Genomic DNA, 21,289 nt, shown 5'->3' with positions numbered 1-21,289 from the left:
CTTAATAACTTATGTTTTAGTTACATGTTTTTAATTTTTTTTAAGTGGAATCCGAGTTTTTGTTGGCAAGTGATTGAACATGCTGGGCCCAGCCTGCGGCCCACAGTCCATTAGGGAATTTACGAGGCGAGATGGGGACCTTCAGCTCAAGTACTCCCTTCAGACACAGTACTTACAAAGCCATCAATTTCCTTAACAAAGAGCATTGGCTTAAATGCCCCTTAAAGCAGTGTTATTTACACAGTTATCCACTTCCTTTTGAATTCTCTGCCTGGGGGGGCACGCCTGCAGTTCCTCCTTGCTACTAGTTAATTAGGTTTCCTCCCCAAAAGGAAGCCGACCTCCAAAGTGCTTCAGTATTAAAAAGCAGCTCAATTTGGGGTTATCCGAGTTCTGTGGGGGTAATCTAAATAACCGCCCAGATCATTGATTCTACCCGCTCCTTCTTCTAAAGTCCTAAGGTGTTTTGGACCACTGTCAGGAGAGAGAAGAACTGATACCTTTTGAGCCAGAATATTCTTTACGTGAAGGTGAAATGAGGGTCAGAAGGGCATTCACCGCACATGCTGATATGGTACTTTTCAGCTCTGAGACACAGCCACATAGTAACACTGCCTCTGTGTGAATGAAGAAACCCTAAAGGAGCTTCTGCATCCTCTGTGGCAGAATTAGGATCTGGACACAAGCAAACCAGCTCTGGCATCACCATCACCCTGAGAGAGCCACCCAAACCAGTGTCCTGCCTGAGAGGACAACCAGGTGGCAAGTTTCAATTCCAACTAAGGTTTGTCTGAATCTAGAGACAAACTCACAGCACTTCACTGCCTGCAAAATAAAACTGTCTTACAGAAATATATTTACTGAGCCACAAATTAAGTAAGGCTGGTCTCAGCACCCCAGGACTCAGGTTCTAGTGGGAGGGGGGTATGTAGTTATGCACAGTGCTTTGCTCAGAGGTACTAAATGCTGTGGGAGCACACAGGAGGGAACCTTCCCACCTACCTACAACCCCACCCTCCAGCTTAATCATCTTACCCTGATTTGAGGTTTCCTCTTTGCAATAGTCTAGGCAAACATTGAAAGGGGTCTCAGGCAGATCCACAACAGTAGAGACAGAAATCAAAAAAAGATTGACTTGGGGGAAAAGGTAAGTTTTCAAAGTGAAATTGGAAGCAATGGTCATTGTTTGGATGTGGGAAAGAACAGAGAGGGAGCAGTTGTGGCTGTTTCCTGCAACTCTGGTTTAAATGCTTGGTTGGCTGTGGCACCACTAGTGGAGACAGAGAAAACCAGCTGCCCCAGGGCTCGGGAGCAAGATGGTAAGTTTCCAGGTGTGTTGAATGTGAGTGTGTATGGGGCATCCAGGTACAGCAACAAGCACAAGTTGGTAGGCAAGAGAAAGAAAGGCTCAGGCAGAGGACAGAGGTAAATCTGAACCTCCAGTTCTGAATGTCGGGCCCTGGGAGAGAACATAGCATGAGAAGTCATCCATTATGGGACTCTGGAGAGTGCTGATAGATAAGACTGGGCAAGAGAAGGAGGTCTATATAGGGGTGATCAGAGACATTAGGAAAACCGGAAGAGGATAACACTTCAGAGATACCAGGGTTTCTATATTTCTAAAGAGAGCCAAATAAGTCTGGCTAAAATATACTTTAATTAGTTTGTTTAATCATACTATTTAATAGAATTCCCTTGAATTCTATTAAATTTGAATTCTCAAATTTCTGTTTGATTTCTTCCAGGAACAGGGGAATCTCTACTTGTAGGAACTAGATTATTAATTTCAATAACCATTACAATGAATATTTACCAATTTGTTTTCCAAGGACAAGAACTCTTCCAAGCACTGCAAACATGGTATGCTCAGTGTGTAGCAGAGATCTGACAGGTAAAGGGCCCTCCATAAATAAGGCATGAAAAAACACAATGAATAAATTCCTAAGTGAATGAAAGAACAGTAACTCCATGAGGGAAGGGTCATGGCTCTAGTTTTTTTTAGATGGAAAGATATTCTGGGGCAAAAGCTTGAGCAGAAAAGAGGCCCCTGTGCTTCTGCCTCGGGTCTACTGGCTTTTCTTTCCACCCTATCCATTTAGAAGTTCTCTTGGCAAAAGGTAGAAAGACAAATAGAAAAGCCGAGGGATTTAAGACGCGCTCTCAGCCCTTTCTTTGGTAATGAGGCTGAACCCGAGTTATGCGCGCGGTTTGGACTCCTGAGCCCAGGGACCAGCTCCAGCCAGGGCCTTCACAGCCCTGCCAAGGGTGGTTGATAGTTTAATTTAAACTTATGGATAATTCGGGCAGTGTTTCTGACTGGTGTTGAAAGCTGAAATCACTCTGATTTCTTTTCGGGTCCGTTTGCCAAGAGTACTTCTTTGGCCCTCCAAGAGCGTCCCACTCAAGGAGTTGATGGTGTAAAACACCGCTCAGAGCATGTCATGCTTCTGCCTAGAAACCACGACCAGAGCCGTCCCCCACCCCTGCCCCAGGCCTTCTGTGACTTCCCTGCAGTAGCCTTCTTTAGGACTAGTCCACTTGCTGTCCCCTTCCAAGAACCTGCCTTGGGGTGGACCTTGCTGAGTCCTATCCGAGTCCAGCAGTCCAGGAGTTTTCCACAGACTCACCAACCACCCCTCACCCCCAGCAGGGACTATCCACAGCTCCTTGGGGCCTCCCACACCAATTCCGTCATCTTTTCAATGACTATCCTCTTTGGGAGCCTTCTTCTGTTCTTTCCTAGATGGTGCAGAGCTTTGTATGCAGCAGGTGCTTAATACAGACAAATATTTGTGTGACGTATATTTCCAGCTCTTGGCAGGACCACTGTGGCTGCTGCCTGTAGGACAGAGAAGGCAGTCACCACGGGTGGGGGTCGGAGCACAGCAGCAAGACACCACCAGCCTGGGGGATTTTATCTTTCTGTCCAGCAAATTAAAATGGAAAATCCTGTCCCTTAATAATCATTATAATTTCAGATTTGCTTTATGTTAATTTTCTCGGTCCTCAATCCTTATCAGCCAAGAGACTGGTAGGTATTCAGTTTCTCCCTCTGTTAAGCATTTAATGATCTGTAAACAAACACTCCCCATAGCGTTTCTTAAAGAGACCCAGGGATCCTTTTGTTCTGTCAAGATTTCTTTGGTTTCTTGCATTGTTTTCCTTCCTCCTTATCTTTTCCCTGTTTGGTCCTTCAGCTCTTGAGGGTACACTTTTATTAGATGACCCTAATGATAGCGTAAATTAGTAGTTAAGCCTGAGGGCTTAGGAACCAGACTTCCGGAGTGAGAATCCCTTACTGGGAAATGGGAACCTTGGGTCAAATCCCATCTCTGTGCCTTGATTTCCTCATCAACAAAGCCTGGGTCATGTTAAAACTACCTGGTAGGATCCATGTGATCAATCAGAGTTAATGAAGAAAATCATTGGATTAATTAAATTAACTCAATCTAATTAATAACCAGCTCTAGGCAGCATTAATGTCGCCTGGGACAGATGACAAGGTGGAAAGGGGTAGGGACGATGCACGTTTTTTTCCCACTGGTTCTGAAGGTCTGGTATTTTGAAGGAGAGCACCTGGCTACTCTAGCTTAGCAGCTGGGCAGATCTGGGTTAGATCTCAATTCCACCATTTAATAATCACCAGCTCCAAACAAGCCCCTTCATCTCCCTGAGCCTCAGTTTCTCCTGGTGAGAATAAGGACCCCACCATCCCATGTCCTGGTGAGGGACAGAAGAGAGAGTTAAGTGGCATGCTTGGCAGCCAGCCTGGCACTTGGGATGGATCCCAGCTCAATAAATATATTTTTTAATGGAGGCCACTCTGCCAAAGTCTGGGGGCTCCACTGTGGCCTCTAGGAAGTGCTGATCTTTCATACCTGGCCTTCATGTACCTCGATCCACAGGCAAAACCAGGGTCCCAGGGGCTGCCTGAGTTTTTGGAAGGTAAGCTGCCTGGACTCCAATGGCCACTGTGTCCAGCTCAGTGTCATGTACTTCAGTGTATCAGATGATGGCTGGTTTGAACTGGGTACCGGGGGACATGGATGGGGTGACATCATTTTTCTTCAGGGGCAAAGGACACATGTGAAAATGGAAATGTAGAGAGTCAATAAAATCATAGCCTTGCTAGTATCAACACAGGAGTGAGAAGGCAGAGTGATAGCTTCACGTTGTCCCTACTTTCCCTCCCTTTCATCCACCCTAATCTGGCTACTGGGCTGTTCTCACACACCTTCTATGCCAACAGGTAGCACCTCTTCTGTACAGGGCCAGATAGTGACTATTTTGGTTTTGTGGGCCATACAAGGTCTCTGTTGTAAGTACGCAACCCTCCGTGGTAGTGGCAAAATGTTAATAAAAGAGCACGGTGGTGTTTCCATAAAACTTTATCTGCCAAAACAAGAGGCAGAGTGATCTTGGCCATGGGCAGTAGATTGCTGACCCTGGGTCTGTGCACGTATTCACAAGCCTACTGTATACAGAACACGGTGCAGGGTGTAGAGGTCCCCTTCTGTCCTGCAGTCAGGAGCAGCCTCACCCCAGTCCTCAAGGGTCTGCAGGACTGGAGCCTGCCAGGCAGTATGCCTCAGCCCCCCTCCTTCATGCTGAGCCTCTTCAAAAGCTCTTCCCTGCCTAGAGGACTAAACAGTCTGAGCATCTTGTAATCCCTGCTCTCCATCTCCAGAATGTGTCCACTTCCTATTGAGTCCTCTAGTCTCGGGGAAGTGTCTTCAAGGAGGCCTTCTGGACACCGGAGGTAAAGGAGGCCCTCAGTTTACACAATTCCAGGTATCTCCACTGATACCTGGCATTGTCACCAACGACATTTAAATCATTGCTGGTGTCATTTTCCTGACTTCCTGGCCTTTCTTGTTCACTTCTGCTTCCCTTGACATTAGCACAGAGCCTGCCACACAGTGGGCACAATGCACGTGAATAGACCGAACGAATGACCACCCAGCTGCCAGCGTGCGCCATCTTGGGCCTGGGTCTGCCAGCACTTGTTAGAGCAAGCGGCCAACTTTCTGGGCAGTCTCACACAGTGAGGTTTTCACACCATCCTGACTGCCCATCCATCATTTTATTTTAAGCACATGACTTCCCTGCCCCCCCAAAAAAAAGAAAAGGAGGATACAATTAGGTCTATATCCCTCACTTGCTTAATATTTTAATCTCCCCCAGGGAGTTCCCTTCAAGTGGAGATCACAGCTCATGAATATTAAATGTCTCTTCCAGCCCAACGGGGTGGACTCCGAGAAAGAACAGAGAGCCAGGAGTTGGGAAAAGCCCCAGACACCCAGCCCTGCAAGCCTTCCCTCTCCCAGCCTACCTCGTCCCAACTGCTCAAATGCACATCCCAGGACATGTAGGTGCAGATGGATTTCTGGCCACTTTACATGCCATAAAGAAGTCCTTGTTTTAGGCTCCCCAGATTCACCTGCTTTGGACTCTGGCTGCCTTTCAAAGGCACACATCAAAGTTGGTCTCACATTCAAACAGGCTCCAAGTGGGTTCCCTGAGTCAAGTCAGAGCCCTTCCTCAGAGTCAGGAAGCTGACCTGGGCTGAGGGTTAGAATTCCTCCCTGCTGGCGTCAGAGGCCCTCCTGTTTCTTTTCATTCCAACCCTGCCTCTCTGTGGGGTAGGCCTCCCGGGTTTGGGCTGAGGCAGGATGGCAAGCTGGATACTAAGTGGTGCTGACTCAAGGATGTTTGAATGCATCCCTCAGACCTCCCTGTCGAGGACCTGAGATCTTTGGTCCTGCAGGCAAGTCAGCCTTCCGCCCCATCGCCTCCTTTTCCTGCTCTTTTGTTCCTCCAATGACCCTCTTTGACCTTCTGGGTGAAAGGAATTCCTTTCTCCTCCCCAGCCCCTCATTTCTTTAAAAATGCACAGTTTTAAAACAATTACAATCTGGGATCTAAATTCTAGAAGTTAAAGTCTAAAGGGCCCTGGGAGCTCATAATCACTTTGTAGTGGGGTGGGGGGGACTCAGAAGAGGACGCCCCAGTCCCTGTGCAAAAGGTGCCACAGTAATTTAGCAGCAGAATCCAGTCCAGGACTATTTCGCCACAGATGGATGAGCTGCATCACTCACGATTGAGATGGACAGTGAGGAAGGGAAGAAGCAGCCCACTAACTACCGTGTGCTGCGCTAAATACTTTAGAGAAAAGAATAAACAGAATTATAGGTGTTATAATTAAGTTCATTTTCCAAAAGAGACAACTCAGACCTAGAGAAGGCATGAAAGAGGCCCAAGGTGACCCAGGCAGTCACTGCAAACAAAGACTTTGGAACTCGGCTCCTATAACTCTAACACATTGCACAACAATGGAATGAAGTGCCAAATCATCCTATGCTGAGAAATAATGCAGATACTGCCCTTGGAGGGCGATCAGTTAAAATTACCGTCCAAGACACTGAATGATCCTGCCCCAAGGGCAGGGCTCTGTGCAGTGAAACATTTGTAGGATGCTAACAGCTGAAAACTTGTGTTTTCACAACTCATGAAAAAAGACACAAGAAGGACCTATGGGTTCACTTTGTTTCCTGTTGTGACTCAGTGGCACCAAACGGAAATAGCAGAAAAAAAAAAAAAAAAAAAACATTGTCCTGCTTCTTCCAGAGTTTGCCTGGGTCTTGGATGCTGTGTTTAAGGCAGATGGATTGGGTTGGAAGTTTCCTTCTCTGATCACCTGGAGATGAGACTTTAGGCAAGTCACTTAACTCTCAGTGCCTCCGTTTCCCTATCCCCCAAATGGATAGAACTCTGACTGTACAGAGTGGCTGGGAGGATGAGCGAAGGTATATATATATTAAAGGACCTCTAGGCACGAAGGCAGAACAATTGGGTGCTCAGCAGATGGAATCACTTCATGGTGAAGTGAGTCTAGACTCTGCCTAGATACCCCCAATCCCACCACTGCTATTTCTAGCCATGTGGCCCTAGGTCAGTTACTTAATCTCTTTGAACCACAGTTTCGTTTGTCCTCTACCAAACTGGGATAACAACCATCATTTATCTCGTGAGCTTGCTGAGAGGATGAATTCAACTTCTGCAGGAATAATATTAATATCAAGGATCACAGAGCAGTAGCACCCAATATAACCCGTACCGGGGGTCGCTGTTCCAAACGCTGTAGGTAAATACACTCTTTTGTTTGCAGTTCTGGCCTTAGAACCCAGGCCTTGCACATGCTAGACAACTTCTCCACCACTGAGCTACACTCCCAGCCTGATCAACTCATGTGATCCTCACAAAAAAAATCTCTAAAAAGTAGAAACGATTACTATAATTTCGCTGATGAGACAACTGAGGCGTGGATGAAGAGTATGTGAAGCAAGCTTTTCACCCCCAATCCATGGTCTTAACCACCTTGTCCCAAGTCACACACCCGCCAGTGGGGAGCTTGCCACCCAAACAGGCTGGGAGATTGTCACCTCTAGGGCCACCCCCCGCCCCATTGCTCACGTTTCTCTCTCTTTTCTTTTACAGGCCTATCTTCAAGCCAAGGAAAGCTTCATTTCAAGAAAGTGTTTTGAGGAAAGTAGCTGTGTCTTCCACAGACAGAGGTCTGAATGAACACGGGCAGCCAGGAGAAGTTTTATTTCTTTTTTCTTTTTTTCCATTCTAATTTTTTTGTAAGGTGAGAGGTGGATCATCTATTATGCTTTCAAATTGTTAGAAAGAAAAATAATAATAAAAGCAGCTCCCAGCAGAGCCCTGTCTTCTCCCCCACCTCCCCTCCCCTCCGCCTGGGCTGGCTTCCTTTTGAGTCAGTGTTGTTCTACAGTCTCATCGGAATATCCACCGAGAAGACGTGGCGATTCATCTTCTTGTTTTTCTTTCTCGCCTTGGCTCAGCGCGGGCCAGGGCAGCCTGACAGAAGGGCCACAGGCTTGGTGACCCCCTGCCCCTCCCGGCAACTGGTGGGGGGAGCGGAATGATCCCCATCCCTGGTCCTCCCCCTTATCTGCCGCACACAGTGAAGGGGAGGGCCACGGGCTGTAGGGAGTGCTAATTGAATGTCTCAGCGCTGGCTCTGAGACAGGGCTGGGGACTCGGTGTCAGGGATCAGAGACAAAGCGGTGCTCAGGACAGCCAGCAGGAGAGAGGCTGGGAGCAGCCAGGGAGGGAGGACAAGGGACTGGAGGGAAATGCTTGCAGGTTGGGGGGAGATGACATGCAGGTCCTTGTCACTTTGCTAACTATTTATCAGCATCAAGCAAGATTTGGAAACTCCAAATGAGGAACTGGGGATTCCTCAGGAGATCGAGAGTGCTTACTTTATTTCACGAAGCGAGAAACTGAGGCTCTGAGATACTGAGGTGCACACAAAGCTTCTAAGACTAAGCTGGGTGGTCAATCAAAACACAACAGGGGAGTCTCCAAAAGCAAACCCTTATAATGGCTGATAGGTCCCCTCGGAGGGTAGCAGGCTTCCAGCTAGGGCTCAGGATATATTACCAAGCACAACCCCTTTTGGGGACCCCTCACATTTTGTCTGACTAATTTGACCGTGACCATCCCTCCTTCAGCTTTTATCAGTAGCCTGTCTGTGGTTTATGACGCAGTGGCTGAGAACAGAATTCCCAGTTCTGCTGAGCAGGCCTCCCTGGCTGGTGCCCGCTGGGCAGTTATCACTGCACTGATACCAGCGCTTTTAACTGAAACCCCAGGTCTGGTGTATGTTATAGTTCTAAAAGGGGGAAAAGGACAAGATAATTCCTACTTTGTGAGGGGACGCAGCCTGAATTGCCCAAGAGGTCTTGTGGGTGGTGTTTGTTTTAATAAGCAACTTCTTATGTGTTGGGGGATGAGGGCTGGGGGTGGGAAAGCGGGAAAGGGAAGTCCCCAGGGTGTTGCATAATAGCACCCTGGCACCTTGGGAAGACTTCCGGATGTGTGGGCTTCTGAAAAGTGAATGGGAATGTCCCCATAAATCTGTCACCCGCCCTCATGCTGGTGTTACTGACCCAGGGAAAACAGCCCTTCTAAGTGGCCAGTGATGACGACGACCCAGGGCAAAGAAGAGGAGGAGGAGGAGGAGAGGAAGGAGGGGGAAAGAAGGAGAAAAGAAAGGCAGGCAGTGGAAGGAAGGAAGAGAAGGAGGAAGGGAGGAAGCCAGTCATTCATGTGGCAAGACAGAGTGGCCCAGTAGAAAAAACAGGGCTCTCTACTCCGTCTGTGGATGGGATCACGCCTCTGCGAGCCCTGTGAACTGGATCTCACATCTGGAAACGAGGCTCACATTAACCCAGAATGCATAACGCAGGGCTACTACCTAGCTACCCCCAAACCGTGGTTGTTTCTGATGATCCCTTCCCCTATCAACAACAATCACCCCACCTCACCCTGCCCAAATACACATGGCACACATCCAACTTGCCAGGAACGGAGCGAAAAGACACAGTTATCTAATGAGGACAATTTTCAGTCAGGATCTAAATAACCATCAACAGAAAGTAACTTTGGATAACTTAAGCAAAGCGAGCTAAGAACGTCTATTCAAAATAATATCTGATGCTTATGGAAGACTCACTGGGAGGGCGGGAGAGCCAGGATTGTATTTCTGAAGCCAAGTCCAAGCTAGAGATTTAGTCCTAGAATTGGTCTGGCGAAGGGATCCAAGGCTGCTGCTGGGTCACCTCAACTTGGACATTGACAGAAGCTATCCCTGGTACTTTGGGAACTGTCATGGGTGTGGCCATTCCCTCCATGGTCATCCAAATGGTTTGTGCAGGGTCCCTATGTGTTATCACCCTAGCTTCCAATTCCACGTGTTGGGCTGCTGTGTCTGTTGTGGAGCAGAAGGAAAGCCCAGGCTGTGTGTCTACATTCAAGCAACAAAGGTGTCCAGGAGCAGGAGAAGCTTAGATTTCAACTTCTCTGGTGAGGGTTGGAGGAGAGTTATGAGCAATTCATATAATACAAAGATTAGGAGGATAATTCCCTAAATCTAGGAAGGAAACTTAGATAGTAAGCATTCAAAAATATTGGTAAATATCTTCCCCAGATGGTTCCTAGAACTTTCATGTTTTTTGGGGAAGAGAGCATGGAGGCTTAGCCAAGGTCACACATCCAAGCCATGGTGTTTCACGCAATCCTGTCTGACTACTGTCATGAACACGTTAATGATGAGCACGACGTCCACGTGGGCAAAGCCTCCCACATCAGTTCTACTGCTCTGACTCACCCCTAAAGCTAGATCTTCTGGGAGTCCGTCCCTGTCTACCCTTCAGCTGTTCCTTTTAGAGGAACAAAGTTTTCTAGACTCAAGATATGGAGTTTGTCCTTAGAGTGTAGTCCCCGAGGGCTGGAACCTCTGGATGAACTCCACTCTTCCTGGACAGTATCCATAATGAGATTCCAATGGCCAGTGAAGGGTACAGCGAGGTGCTTCCTCTGCCACAAATGGCCCTCAATATACAGGGGTAAGAAAGAACCTTCCCTGGACAACATTCCTGCTACTGCCCATTTTGTATTACCTTGCACTAGTTTGTTACAAGAATTGCTCACAACACCTAAAGCCCTGCAAGATCAGGAGCTATCGTGTTTTTGCAACTAGCTTACCGAGGGTGCTCTGGGCCCGGATGCTCAGGGTTTCAGTCGACTTCTACCATTTAACTCTATAGCCTTGGTTTATCACACCGGATCTCCACATACATTTTGGAAAAGCAGTGCATGAATGAGTTGTCATAAGAGTAAGAGTTTAAATGTGCTTGGAATGTAACAGATGTTCAGTAAATACGGTCAGTAGCAGCAGAATACTAGAACCTATTGGAGAATAAAAAGCTATAAAATGACCTAAGAGGGTCCTGGTCTCATCCTCTTGGTCACTCCCTTGTCTTCATCTCTTTCTCCGGAATTTCAGTTAACACAGTTTGAAGAACACTGATCTAGTCCAAAAGAGTCACTTTGGCCAAAGTGTAGAAGGGGCAGACTAGGTACAAGGAAGCAAAGAAACCTGGGATGAGACCCAAGATCTGGTGTTCTTCCCACCAGATTCCTCCCGTCCCCACCACTGTGCATGCAAAATGCTGTGACTTTTCTAACAAATGGTACCTTGTACATCAGGCTGCAATGACCACATCCATGGACCAGGGGTTGACACATGGTAAAGGGCCAGATAGTGAATATTTTGGGCTCCTTGAGTCATCTGTTGAAACCACTCACCTCTGTTATAGCATGAAAGCAGCCATAGACCACATGGAAATAAACAAGCGTTGCTACATTCCAATACAAACTTTATTTACAAATACAGGTGGCTGTTTGGTTCTTGCCTGTGGATCATAGTTTGCAAGAATATTTCTTGTTTTCGTGTATTGTTGGAAAGGGCAGTTCTAAAGCAACATGGTATGGAAATCAGGGCTCAAGCATCTCTTTATAGCACCATATCTGACCTTCACCACTTCCTACCTTCTTTCCAGAACCACTTGAGTTTACATGTCACATTGGAGTGAGTGACATGGGTCAATATTTTCCAGTAATGTTGGTTGTCATGTCAGTGAAGGTGAGAGCTCATGATTATGAGGAACTCAGCCCCACACATTGGAAGCCACACCACAGAAATACATTCAGGTTCTTAGAGACCTGCTAACCCAATCATCTCCATGTACCAGAGGTAAATTGAGGCCTAGCCTAGGGAAGCCACTTGGCCAGCATTATACCAATTCTTCCCACAGCTAGGACCAGAACCTGATATATATTTCAATCCAAAGTTCTTTCTGTCACATACTAAGTGAGCATCAGGCTTTATTACTATGAACCATTGTCTAGTCAAGAGAGAAGAGAAAAACAATCTTCTCCAATTTCCTAGCCAAAGGCCCTGCCTCGAAGCTCCTCTGTCTTCCTTTTTTTTTTTTTCAACCACAAATGTTTGCAGAACACCTTTCTTGTGTTGCTCAGCCCCTACTTGGTGCCAAGGAGATAGTAGGTGCTCAATAAATGTGTGTTGGGAACAGAACAAAAGGTTGCATGTTTTTCACCCCCAGGGCAGGCCATCTACTGGGAGAAAGAATGTCTAAACACCCCTGTAATGCGCTGCAGATGCAAGGATGCGATGACATCTCCTTCCCTTTCGTCCCCCTAGAAAACTGCCTTTCAGTGAGAAATCTTCCCACCGAGGTTTTCATCCCCTCTGTAGCTGCCCCTTCCTTTTTCAGATAGAGCACCTCTGTCTTTTGTACTTGCAAATGAATTGTGATTAGTTTTCACCTCCAGCCCAGGGGATTAGCTGGGGGACCTTTGATCTTCAGGTATCGATTTGCATCTTAAAGGAAGTATGATCTCATCTGGGCCAGCTCAAAATTCCATCCCTGCCCCCAACCCCTGTCTGTTTAGCAGCTCCAGGCTGGCCTGGGCCTCCCAAGTGGGGCTGAAACAACAAGATCGGCCAGACTCTGGAGAAGGCAGAGGAAAACACGTTTCCCATCTGATTCGGTAAAGGTGGGAAAAGGACATTTGCTTTCTAAACACAGACTGGTCTGCTCTATCTCCTCCTTCAGATCAGAGAGACTTCCCCAGGGTTCTAAGTCTGCATCCAGGACCCTGGCAACTTCTGGATCCTGGCTAGAGGATGTGCAGCAAAATGATCTGAGTACAAACTTGAGAATTGAACAAAATCAGGTTCAAGTCTGGGTTCTGCCTTCAATCCTTCTGACCTGGCCAAGTTCTATCATCTCCCTGATGTTTGATTCTTGTCATCTTCAAAAACAAAAAGCCCTACATATCTATAGTAATAGCCATTCTGAACAGGTGGTGTGAAGAAAAGCCATAGCATTTGTAAAGTAGAGCCTGATCCGAAGTCAGTTACCTGTCATTATCTATGAGAGCCTAAGTTCTTGATGGTAGGAACATTTGCACTTTATTTAGCCTTTTTTTTCACCCCCACTGATGTATTCCCTGGTGCCTGACACATAGGAGGCACTCAATAAACGTGTAAAACCAAGGGGCAAGTCATCATTTAGTCAAAGTCATTGTTACCCTTGTAAATGACCAATCAGCCAGGCCCAGAGACATGGCAGACTTACCAATGCAATTGAAGGAGATTTCTTGCTGGCAGAACAGGGAGCAGCCGTCACCATTGATCTTATTCATATCGTCACATTCTTCACCTTGGTCTCTGCACAGTGGACATAGGAGAGAAATTTTCCAGATCAGTTTCTGAACCAAGGCTGGGCTGCAAAAGTCCCCTCGCCCCATGGCCCATGAAGCTTCCGGGGACCTCTCCCGTGTCCTTTTTCTTACTTGAGTCCATTTCTTCATCTTCAAATGATGTCGATAAAAGGTACAGAGGTAGAAAATACAATTACATTGGCCTGATTTTGTGTTTGAGATGATGAAGCAGAATTTCTGCTTCAAAGTTATCCTTTGAAATCTTGTCAGTTAAATTCTAAAGTCAGCTGAGAGTCAGAAATGGAGGAAGAAGTGAAGGAATATGTGCACAGATCTCTTGTTCCCACTGTGTCTAGGAACATCTTACTGCTCTTCTAGCGTTTCTGATTTCTAAAGAGTGGATATGAGGAGAGTGGAGGTCCCCGTAATGTCAAAGCTTCTCCTCCACTCCTTCTGGGTGTTTCATTCACACATTCATGGCAGTCACCCTTTCTCTGGAAAGTTTTATTTTCTTCACTGGGTGTGTCATTGCATGGTGTCAAGAACTCAGAGGCCTGTGGGACTGTGCTGTGAAGGAATAAAAATGCCCCCTCTTTTTATTCTCTTGGAATTATTTCCATCACCTTAGGATGATTTTGCAGAGGTTGGGACAGTGAGAAAATGAGCAGCATTCATTTTTCTGAATTGGGCTAAGGTGGGGAGAAGGAGGAACCAAAACAGAGAGCCTGGGTGAATTTTTGTTTTCTGCAAAGTTCCCATCCTTTTAGAAACAGAAAACTTGGGCTGAATCCCTGTGCTCCACACTAACTCTCCATTCTTATATAAGTGGTTTGGCCTCTCTATCTGATCTTTCTGTGATGACTTAACTTTAAATCCATTAAATGTTAATACGATTAAAATCCTATTCCTCAATCATGGTAGACACATAGCAAGTATGCTACAGCTGCATATGGCTGGTGGCCAGTGTTGGATAGCACCGAATACTTCCATCATTGCAGAAAAATCCATTGAACAGTGATTCTCAGATGCTACCTCTCAGTTTTCTCCTGTGTTCCATGGAGATGATCTGCATACTCTGTAGAGTTGGGTTCCAAAACGGAAGGAAAGTGCTGGCACAGTGTGTGGCATACAGTGGATGCTCAGGAAATCACAGTTCCCATTCCAACTTTGCCTTGGGAGGTCTCTGCAGAGGGTGGGCAATTGGCTCTCCCTCCCCAGAGACCAGCTGGGACCTGTCACAGGATGGAAGAGGCCTCAGACTTTTCCTTTTACCCGGGCAATTAACACTAGGCTATGTTTGTTGTTTTTAGGAGGTGTCAGGGTAGCAAGACAGTGCCTTGCAATCAATCCTTAAGATGGCCTAGGACATTGCATTGATCTCCAAAGAGCCTCCCAGGTTCTCTCCTGTCTGCAAACCCATGAGCAAAGAAGTTCATATTCCTAGACAGTCCCAGCAATCTGTGTGTGAATCTTACAGCCTGGAAATTGCTGGTGACCTGCTACTCAGCTATTTCTTGGGTTATCTGAGGAGATACACAATTTTATTTTTAAACCTGGGTTATGCTATAAAGAATATTTCCAATCTGCCTTCCATTACCACCCAATTGGCATGTTCTATTATTTTAAACAAAACATTAGGGTCACCAGGAATATCTTGTGGGCATGATAGATCTCTCATTAGATAGAGGAGTTCTGAGAAACCTTCTTTGACCTCTCAGGCTGGAGTGGGTGGCTGCCATTCTCTGTCTTCATAGACATCTTGTTACATCTATCACGGCAATTGTCAAACTGATACCTTTGCTTATTAATTGAGAGGCCTCTATAATAGAGTGTGAGATGCCAAAGGGAGTGATAGAGTCTCTGTCATCCTAGTACCCTGGTACCTGCTACAGTGCCTGAGATCTAGCAGACAATACATAGCCACTCCTTTACTATCTAGTTTTGTAGGGTTTTCATGTTACACAGTAATGGGATGATGAATTCAGACAACAACCTTTGTCCTCAGTTCATATATTGGTTCAATCCATTATTGGGTGGATATGCTTGAGAAAACGGCCTTATTCTCTTTGTGAACTAGTTGTCTTTTCTATAAAATATGCTAATAGGACCTACCTCATATGGTTATTGGGAAGATGCAAGTAGATGATAATGTAGCACAATACCTTGTGCATAGTAGAGGCCCAATAAATGTTTATAAGTGTTGTGATTATAGTATCTGTCCAGTGCTTTTGTCTTTTGCTACATAAGGAACCAGAAGAATCTGTTGCTGTGAACATTTACAATAAAGTGTTTGTCCATTGGAGATGTCATCCAGTGCTGAGTCTACATAAATTTCTTTGCAAATTCCCTTACCCATAGCTAGGATGATACCCCTCCTTTTCCCCAATGTTTCTTCCTTCCTTCATACCTCCTTCCTCTCTGCCTTCCTTCTTTTCCTTAAGTGAACATCTCTAAGCTGCATCCAATTTTGTATACTGTGCAAAGAAGTATTTGGTATCTGTGGTAAGTAACGTATTTGATGTGTATAAAAGATACCAATTCTAGGTAAAATTACTTAAAATTCCTATTAATTTATGAATATTATGTAAAATTAATGATGGTGATAACAATTTCAGATCAGCAACAAGAATGACATTGTTTGCAGTGTTTTATCAATGTATCTATATCTGTTTCCAAAATGGATAGACTGGGTTGTAGCTTAGGATTCCAACTCTGGTGAGTTCCTTTTTAAAACTTATTTTAGCTAAATTAGCATCCCCCAAAAAACAATTGTGGGTATTGAACCCAGGATCTTGCACAGGCTAGGCAAGTGCTCTACCGCTGAGCTACATCCCCAGTCCTTGGATATAGATCTGAAATACTCATAATATGTCATGGGGTTTCATCATGGGATGAGAAAATTTATAATCTATGCTCAAACTCTTGGCAGTTAGGTGATTGTATCACAACTCAATACTTAAAAATGCTTACATTATCTCCTCACTATTTGACAATTCTGTTTTGGAATTTTACCTATAAGGACATCCAAGACATAAATATATATTCTTGAAAGATACTGCTTTAGCAAGCCACTTAAAATCATACAAATAATTGTTACTGGCCTTATTAGTGCCAATGTATTTTTCTAATGAGAAAAAAAATTGATTTTTAATTTAAAAAATTATAGAAATAAAATCTTCACAGATACCAGAGAAAAATTCAGATAATTCCCCTCTGAAAAGATATAAATTTGGTGTAAATTCATGTTTACTAAATAATTATCTGAGTCTTAAAAACTGAAGAAAGCACAACTTTTACGAAGATCATTTTATCAGAATAACTAAAATACACCTTGGGTGTTTACAATTTGTATTTGGTCCAGCAAGTGGGCTTTAACATGTTTTGTTCAGACAACATGTGAACTTCATTTGCTTTAAAACATGAGACAGAAATATATTTAAGGTATTAAAATGTAATTCTTTGGGGCTGGGGATGTGGCTCAAGCACGCTGGCCTGGCATGCGTGCTGCCCGGGTTCGATCCTCAGCACCACATACAAACAAAGATGTTGTGTCTGCCAAAAACTAAAAAATAAATATTAAAAATTCTCTCTCTCTCTCTCTCTCTCTCTCAAAAAAATGTAATTCTTTATTTCAAAACCTTGAGTTAATACCTCTCCATTAACCTTTGATATACTTCAATGGTGGAGAGGCAGATTGTAGCACACTCCCACCTTTATGCAAAGTAAGTTGAAAGATGTCACTCATCTGATTGTATTTGCAGTAGTTGGTACTTCATTGCTCAGTCATGAACAGAAAGCATTCTGCTGGCCAACAACCATGTCTATGTGCCACTTGTGTGCCAACTCTTCTTATTTGCAGAGCTGTGACATTTTTGCTCTACTCCTAACTGGTCCTTTCATCCCAATACAGGCTTCCAGTTGACATCACATATGACATGATCATCCGTAACACATGAAATTGCCCCTCTCCTTGCAGCATCCATGTTACTGACTAACAGGGTCATCCAGAACTTCTCTTTCACGTATGTACTGTACCTATGAGCTGACGCATGTTCTGCACATCAGTAGTTTCTTCCAACCGTGAAGCAAATGCTCTCTCTCACTGCCCCTCCCTCTACAGCGATAGAAATTGCAATTCCATGTTACACGGATATGATGTGACACCCAGCAGGGCCATTTAATGAAGGAATTTTGCCAGTAGCTTGTTTTGCCATCTCTGCACATAATGTTTGTCATTAAATCTGTCAATAGTTTTAAAAGTCTCAGTGATTTTGTGAATTGCAAATAAATAGGTTAGCAATAAGGACCATAATTTCAGCAACAAGAAACTTAATTTTGAATTATTATTGGTCTCTAGTCCACCTCTAGGGATAAAACTCTCAATTTTGTTCCAGAAAAGATTTTTGTGCTTTTTCTGGAGGGAAAAGTATCAGAAGCTTTATTTATTGATTTTTTTAAATATTGCAAATTTCTTGATTGCTTCTTGCCCCTATTTGGTAGTTGTGTCACATCTTGCCCTGAGAGCAACAGGATGAATGAACTGATAATCTCATGCAATTAATTTCTTAGATACATGCCTGTGTATTTTCTAATCATACTTTCAGTTTGGGGTGAAATCTTTACTCGATGATTAATTTCCTTTGGTGTACTCATATCAAATATTCACTTTAGAACCTCTTTTGCTATTTATGTTTCAACATTACACTTTGCTATTTTTATAAGCCTTTGGACCATTTTCTAAATTTTTGATGTGCAATTTTAACAAATGTAAATGGTGGCCAGCCAGCACAAAATGTAAACGTGTTTTAACGTAGAATAACTGCATCCCATTAATTGTGTGTGGACAATGACAAAAAAAGATGAGTAGAATCCTGGTATTACATATAAAACAATGGAGAATTAGAGCAAAATGGCAGTCAATGTATCCTGGTAGTTCTGTGTAGATCATGTATTCTATTGCATCCTTGAGAAATGCATGTGTTTAAAAAAAAGTCACTGATTTTCTTCCAAGATCAGCAAATTGCTTGAAGATCAATTGATAGACTGCTGGGGATCACTGGTAACTCAGGACTCAGTATCTTATTAGCTCCTCTATTCAGCACCCTGACCATCCCTTGGCCTAATTAGCATTCCCCCTCTGTCCTTACTTACTTCTGGATAATGCCATCACCACAGTATCCACTCCCATGGATGTATATGGCAGCAGGTGATGGCTCACTTTCTTCAGTTCCTGAAATGGTGATAACCCGGTACTGGTACATATTGCCAAGTTCTAGATCCCTAGAAAATGCAAAGAAGATGATTACAAATATAAACGTGGGGGCAGACAGGCAAAGAATGAAAAGTGAATTCTTGTGTTTATTTTATCAGTCATTTTCATTTTAAAATCAAATGCACATTTAGTTTTCAATATTTTCTTTTTATTATCTACTCAGGTGAAGATCCTCTGCTAAGCATCATGAACTGCACCAAAAAGGAACACCAATTAAAAACTAGCATCAATTGACTGATGGCCATGTACAGTGTAGGTGCTTTTTCTCTTTAATTTAAATTTGACAACAACCCTGGTAGAAAAGTATCAGATAACATGCGGTCCAATAATGAAAGCATTTGGGAGAAAGCCATCAAGGAAAAAATAAATACAATAAGCAAAATTATAGATGTGATAAAATATCCTAACAGAATCTCTGGGCACTATCTGATCATTTTCTCCCATTTTAAGACCCACACAGAAACCTCATTATGTCTGTACAAACCCCTTCTTCATGCTGCATTTACAGTGACTCCATCCTTCCCACCACCTGAGCCTCCCTGGTCTCTCTTGACTGAAATAATAATGGTAGCATCCATTAATTGAATTTTGGCCCTAGGCTAAGCATTTTTCTATTTATTTTCTCATTTGAGAATCAAAATAGCCCTACACGAATACTAGCATTTTCATATTGACTTCACAGATGATGAACCTGAGACATAGAGAGGCTAAGCAACTTATAACCACAATGCTATTGAGTAAGATCCTATACTCTGTCTCCCTAGTTGGAGCCTGACTTAGTAATCTCATCCCTTGCAAAGCATTGTCTTGTCCTGGTATTGAAATTCCAGGGGCTGGTTTCTGCCAGATTTCCAATAAGCCAAGACTACATATCTCCTCTGACCTCGAGACCTCAGGGTGCCTGTCTTTAACTTCTCCACAAAGGAAACACCAAACAAACCCAGCTATTACCAATTATCCTCCAAGACAAATACATGTTTATGTCAATTCCACACACAACTACATCTCCACTCTTGTTTACCTTTTGGTCATTTTCAAAGGGGGATGTTATTCTAGTTTTCCATCTCTCTCTCTCTCTCTCTCTCTGAACCCATTATTCATCTTAATAACAAAAAAGTACCATGGGAAAAAAAAACACTAAATGATTATGAAGAGAATTCCTATCAGATTCCACACTTGAGGAGGTGGATTTTATAAACAAAAGGACAATGTCAAAAAAACCTTCAAGTTCTCCTGCTCATCTGTTATTTCAGCTGCTGTTAGGGCTGGGGCTGTTTGGATAAGGTCAATAAGATAACAGGTGCAAGGGGCCACAGACACAGGTCTCCTGATTCTCACTGCAACAGTGAGTAAGTTGGAGTTTAGGAGCAATGAAGGATTCTGTTGAGAAGCAGAATGACAGATGAACTACGCTCCCCCCCAAACAAGTTAATATTAGCAGCACTTTAGCTGCTTCTAATTTCAGTGGTAGACCAGAAGTTCCTAGAGATTCTGTCAATTCTTTGTCAATTATACCTAAGTGGGCAATGGCATAAAAATCTTCAGATATATATATATATATATATATATATATATATATATATAGTGATTGTATTGTAAACCCTCGGAGTGTTAATTTGTTGACAGAATTATAGATTTTACATTTTTAAAGATTATTGTCTATTTTATTCACCTCTAGGCTAATGAATATATGCCTTTTTTCTGGTGATTCTCTAAAACTGAAGTAGGATGGGGGAGAAAGTGATAATCCTGGGGATACCCAAAGGCACAAAATAAATATGCCATGCATTCTATGACACTTTCATTTTGCTCCAAAATACGGGGTCATGTTTGATGCTAAAAGAATATGGCTATATTATGGAATAGAATAAGAAATTTGCTTCAGGCTACATCTCGGGCCATTTGGGGGCACACAGTCTCTGCTGAGCAGATGGGGCTCTCCTGTAGAAAGCCTGCCAGTGTGAAAAGTATTTCTCTATATCGTTTTTCACTGGTGATGTGTGTCACAAATGATTTGTGGCTGATAATATTTAAGGTAGTGGGCTAATCTTTGTGAATGTTTTCCTTCTCCTCCCTAAGCTAGTCCTCCTTTCTCAATAAATACCAACTTCCTCCTCCCTCTCAATAAACACCAACATAGAGACAAGCAAACACATGTTTGAGTCCTGCTTCATCTTTTTCACCAGGAAGTCCCTGGAAGGTGTTTTACCTCTCTGAGCCTATTTCAAATCAATCATAAACCTGACCTCATATCATTTTCCTACAGGTTGAAGGTGAGAACAGATATAAAACACGTATGTTCCCAGCCTGTGATAAACAGTAAGTGTTAACCTATTGTTGTCAATGTTGAATTATCAACATTCTCCTTCATTGGAGTGATGCTATGTTCTCTTTAATAGAAGAGATGGAATGACAGGTGACTGCTTGTAACTTTGCTTAGGTAAACTCATGAATACAGGTCCACCAGCTCACATGTGCATGGCCACAGCTTGATGAACAATCTCTTCTCCACCACGTCATCTTTTTCTGGGTGACCCATTCCAACTTTTTAAGATTCTGGATCTCAGCATTATCTTTACCCTGGGGTCAACTGTATCCTTATCAGAAGCACATAGGACCCATCAGATTGGTAGAGGGACTTTAATGACCCTCCTTCCTCCAAATGGGTTTGCAAGGCTCATGTATCATTATCTCACTGAAGACTGACAGCAGCTGCTGGGCAGGCAAGGACTGTTATCCTAAGTTTTCTGGTAGGAAAACAGAAGTCCAAGTCACTTTTTCAGTAAACAGTAGAGGAAAGAGGACAGGTGCAACTCCTATTAAAATGATTGTTTTGCTACCCCGAAAATTCCTGTGTTGAAAGTACATTTTTCTCCCACATAAAGTCAAAATTAATGC

The 21,289-nt window shown here is 43.8% G+C and overlaps 1 protein-coding gene across 1 annotated transcript in view; it reads right to left on the bottom strand.

Moving 5' to 3' along the window:
• The window catches only part of Pappa (pappalysin 1), a 236,166-nt gene that overhangs the window by 105,914 nt on the left and 108,963 nt on the right, over positions 1-21,289 (bottom strand). The window contains exons 8-9 of the mRNA XM_026393335.2: positions 18,271-18,399; positions 13,035-13,126 (exon numbers count right to left, since the gene is read on the bottom strand). Coding sequence (XP_026249120.2) covers positions 13,035-13,126; positions 18,271-18,399 — 221 coding nt within the window. The remainder of the gene's footprint in view (positions 1-13,034; positions 13,127-18,270; positions 18,400-21,289) is intronic.

This window comes from Urocitellus parryii, chromosome 4 (assembly GCF_045843805.1).
Source record: "Urocitellus parryii isolate mUroPar1 chromosome 4, mUroPar1.hap1, whole genome shotgun sequence".
In the NCBI taxonomy this organism is placed as follows: domain Eukaryota; kingdom Metazoa; phylum Chordata; class Mammalia; order Rodentia; family Sciuridae; genus Urocitellus; species Urocitellus parryii.
Note: the sequence above shows the minus strand (reverse complement) of the source record. Positions and strands in the feature narration are given on the sequence as shown.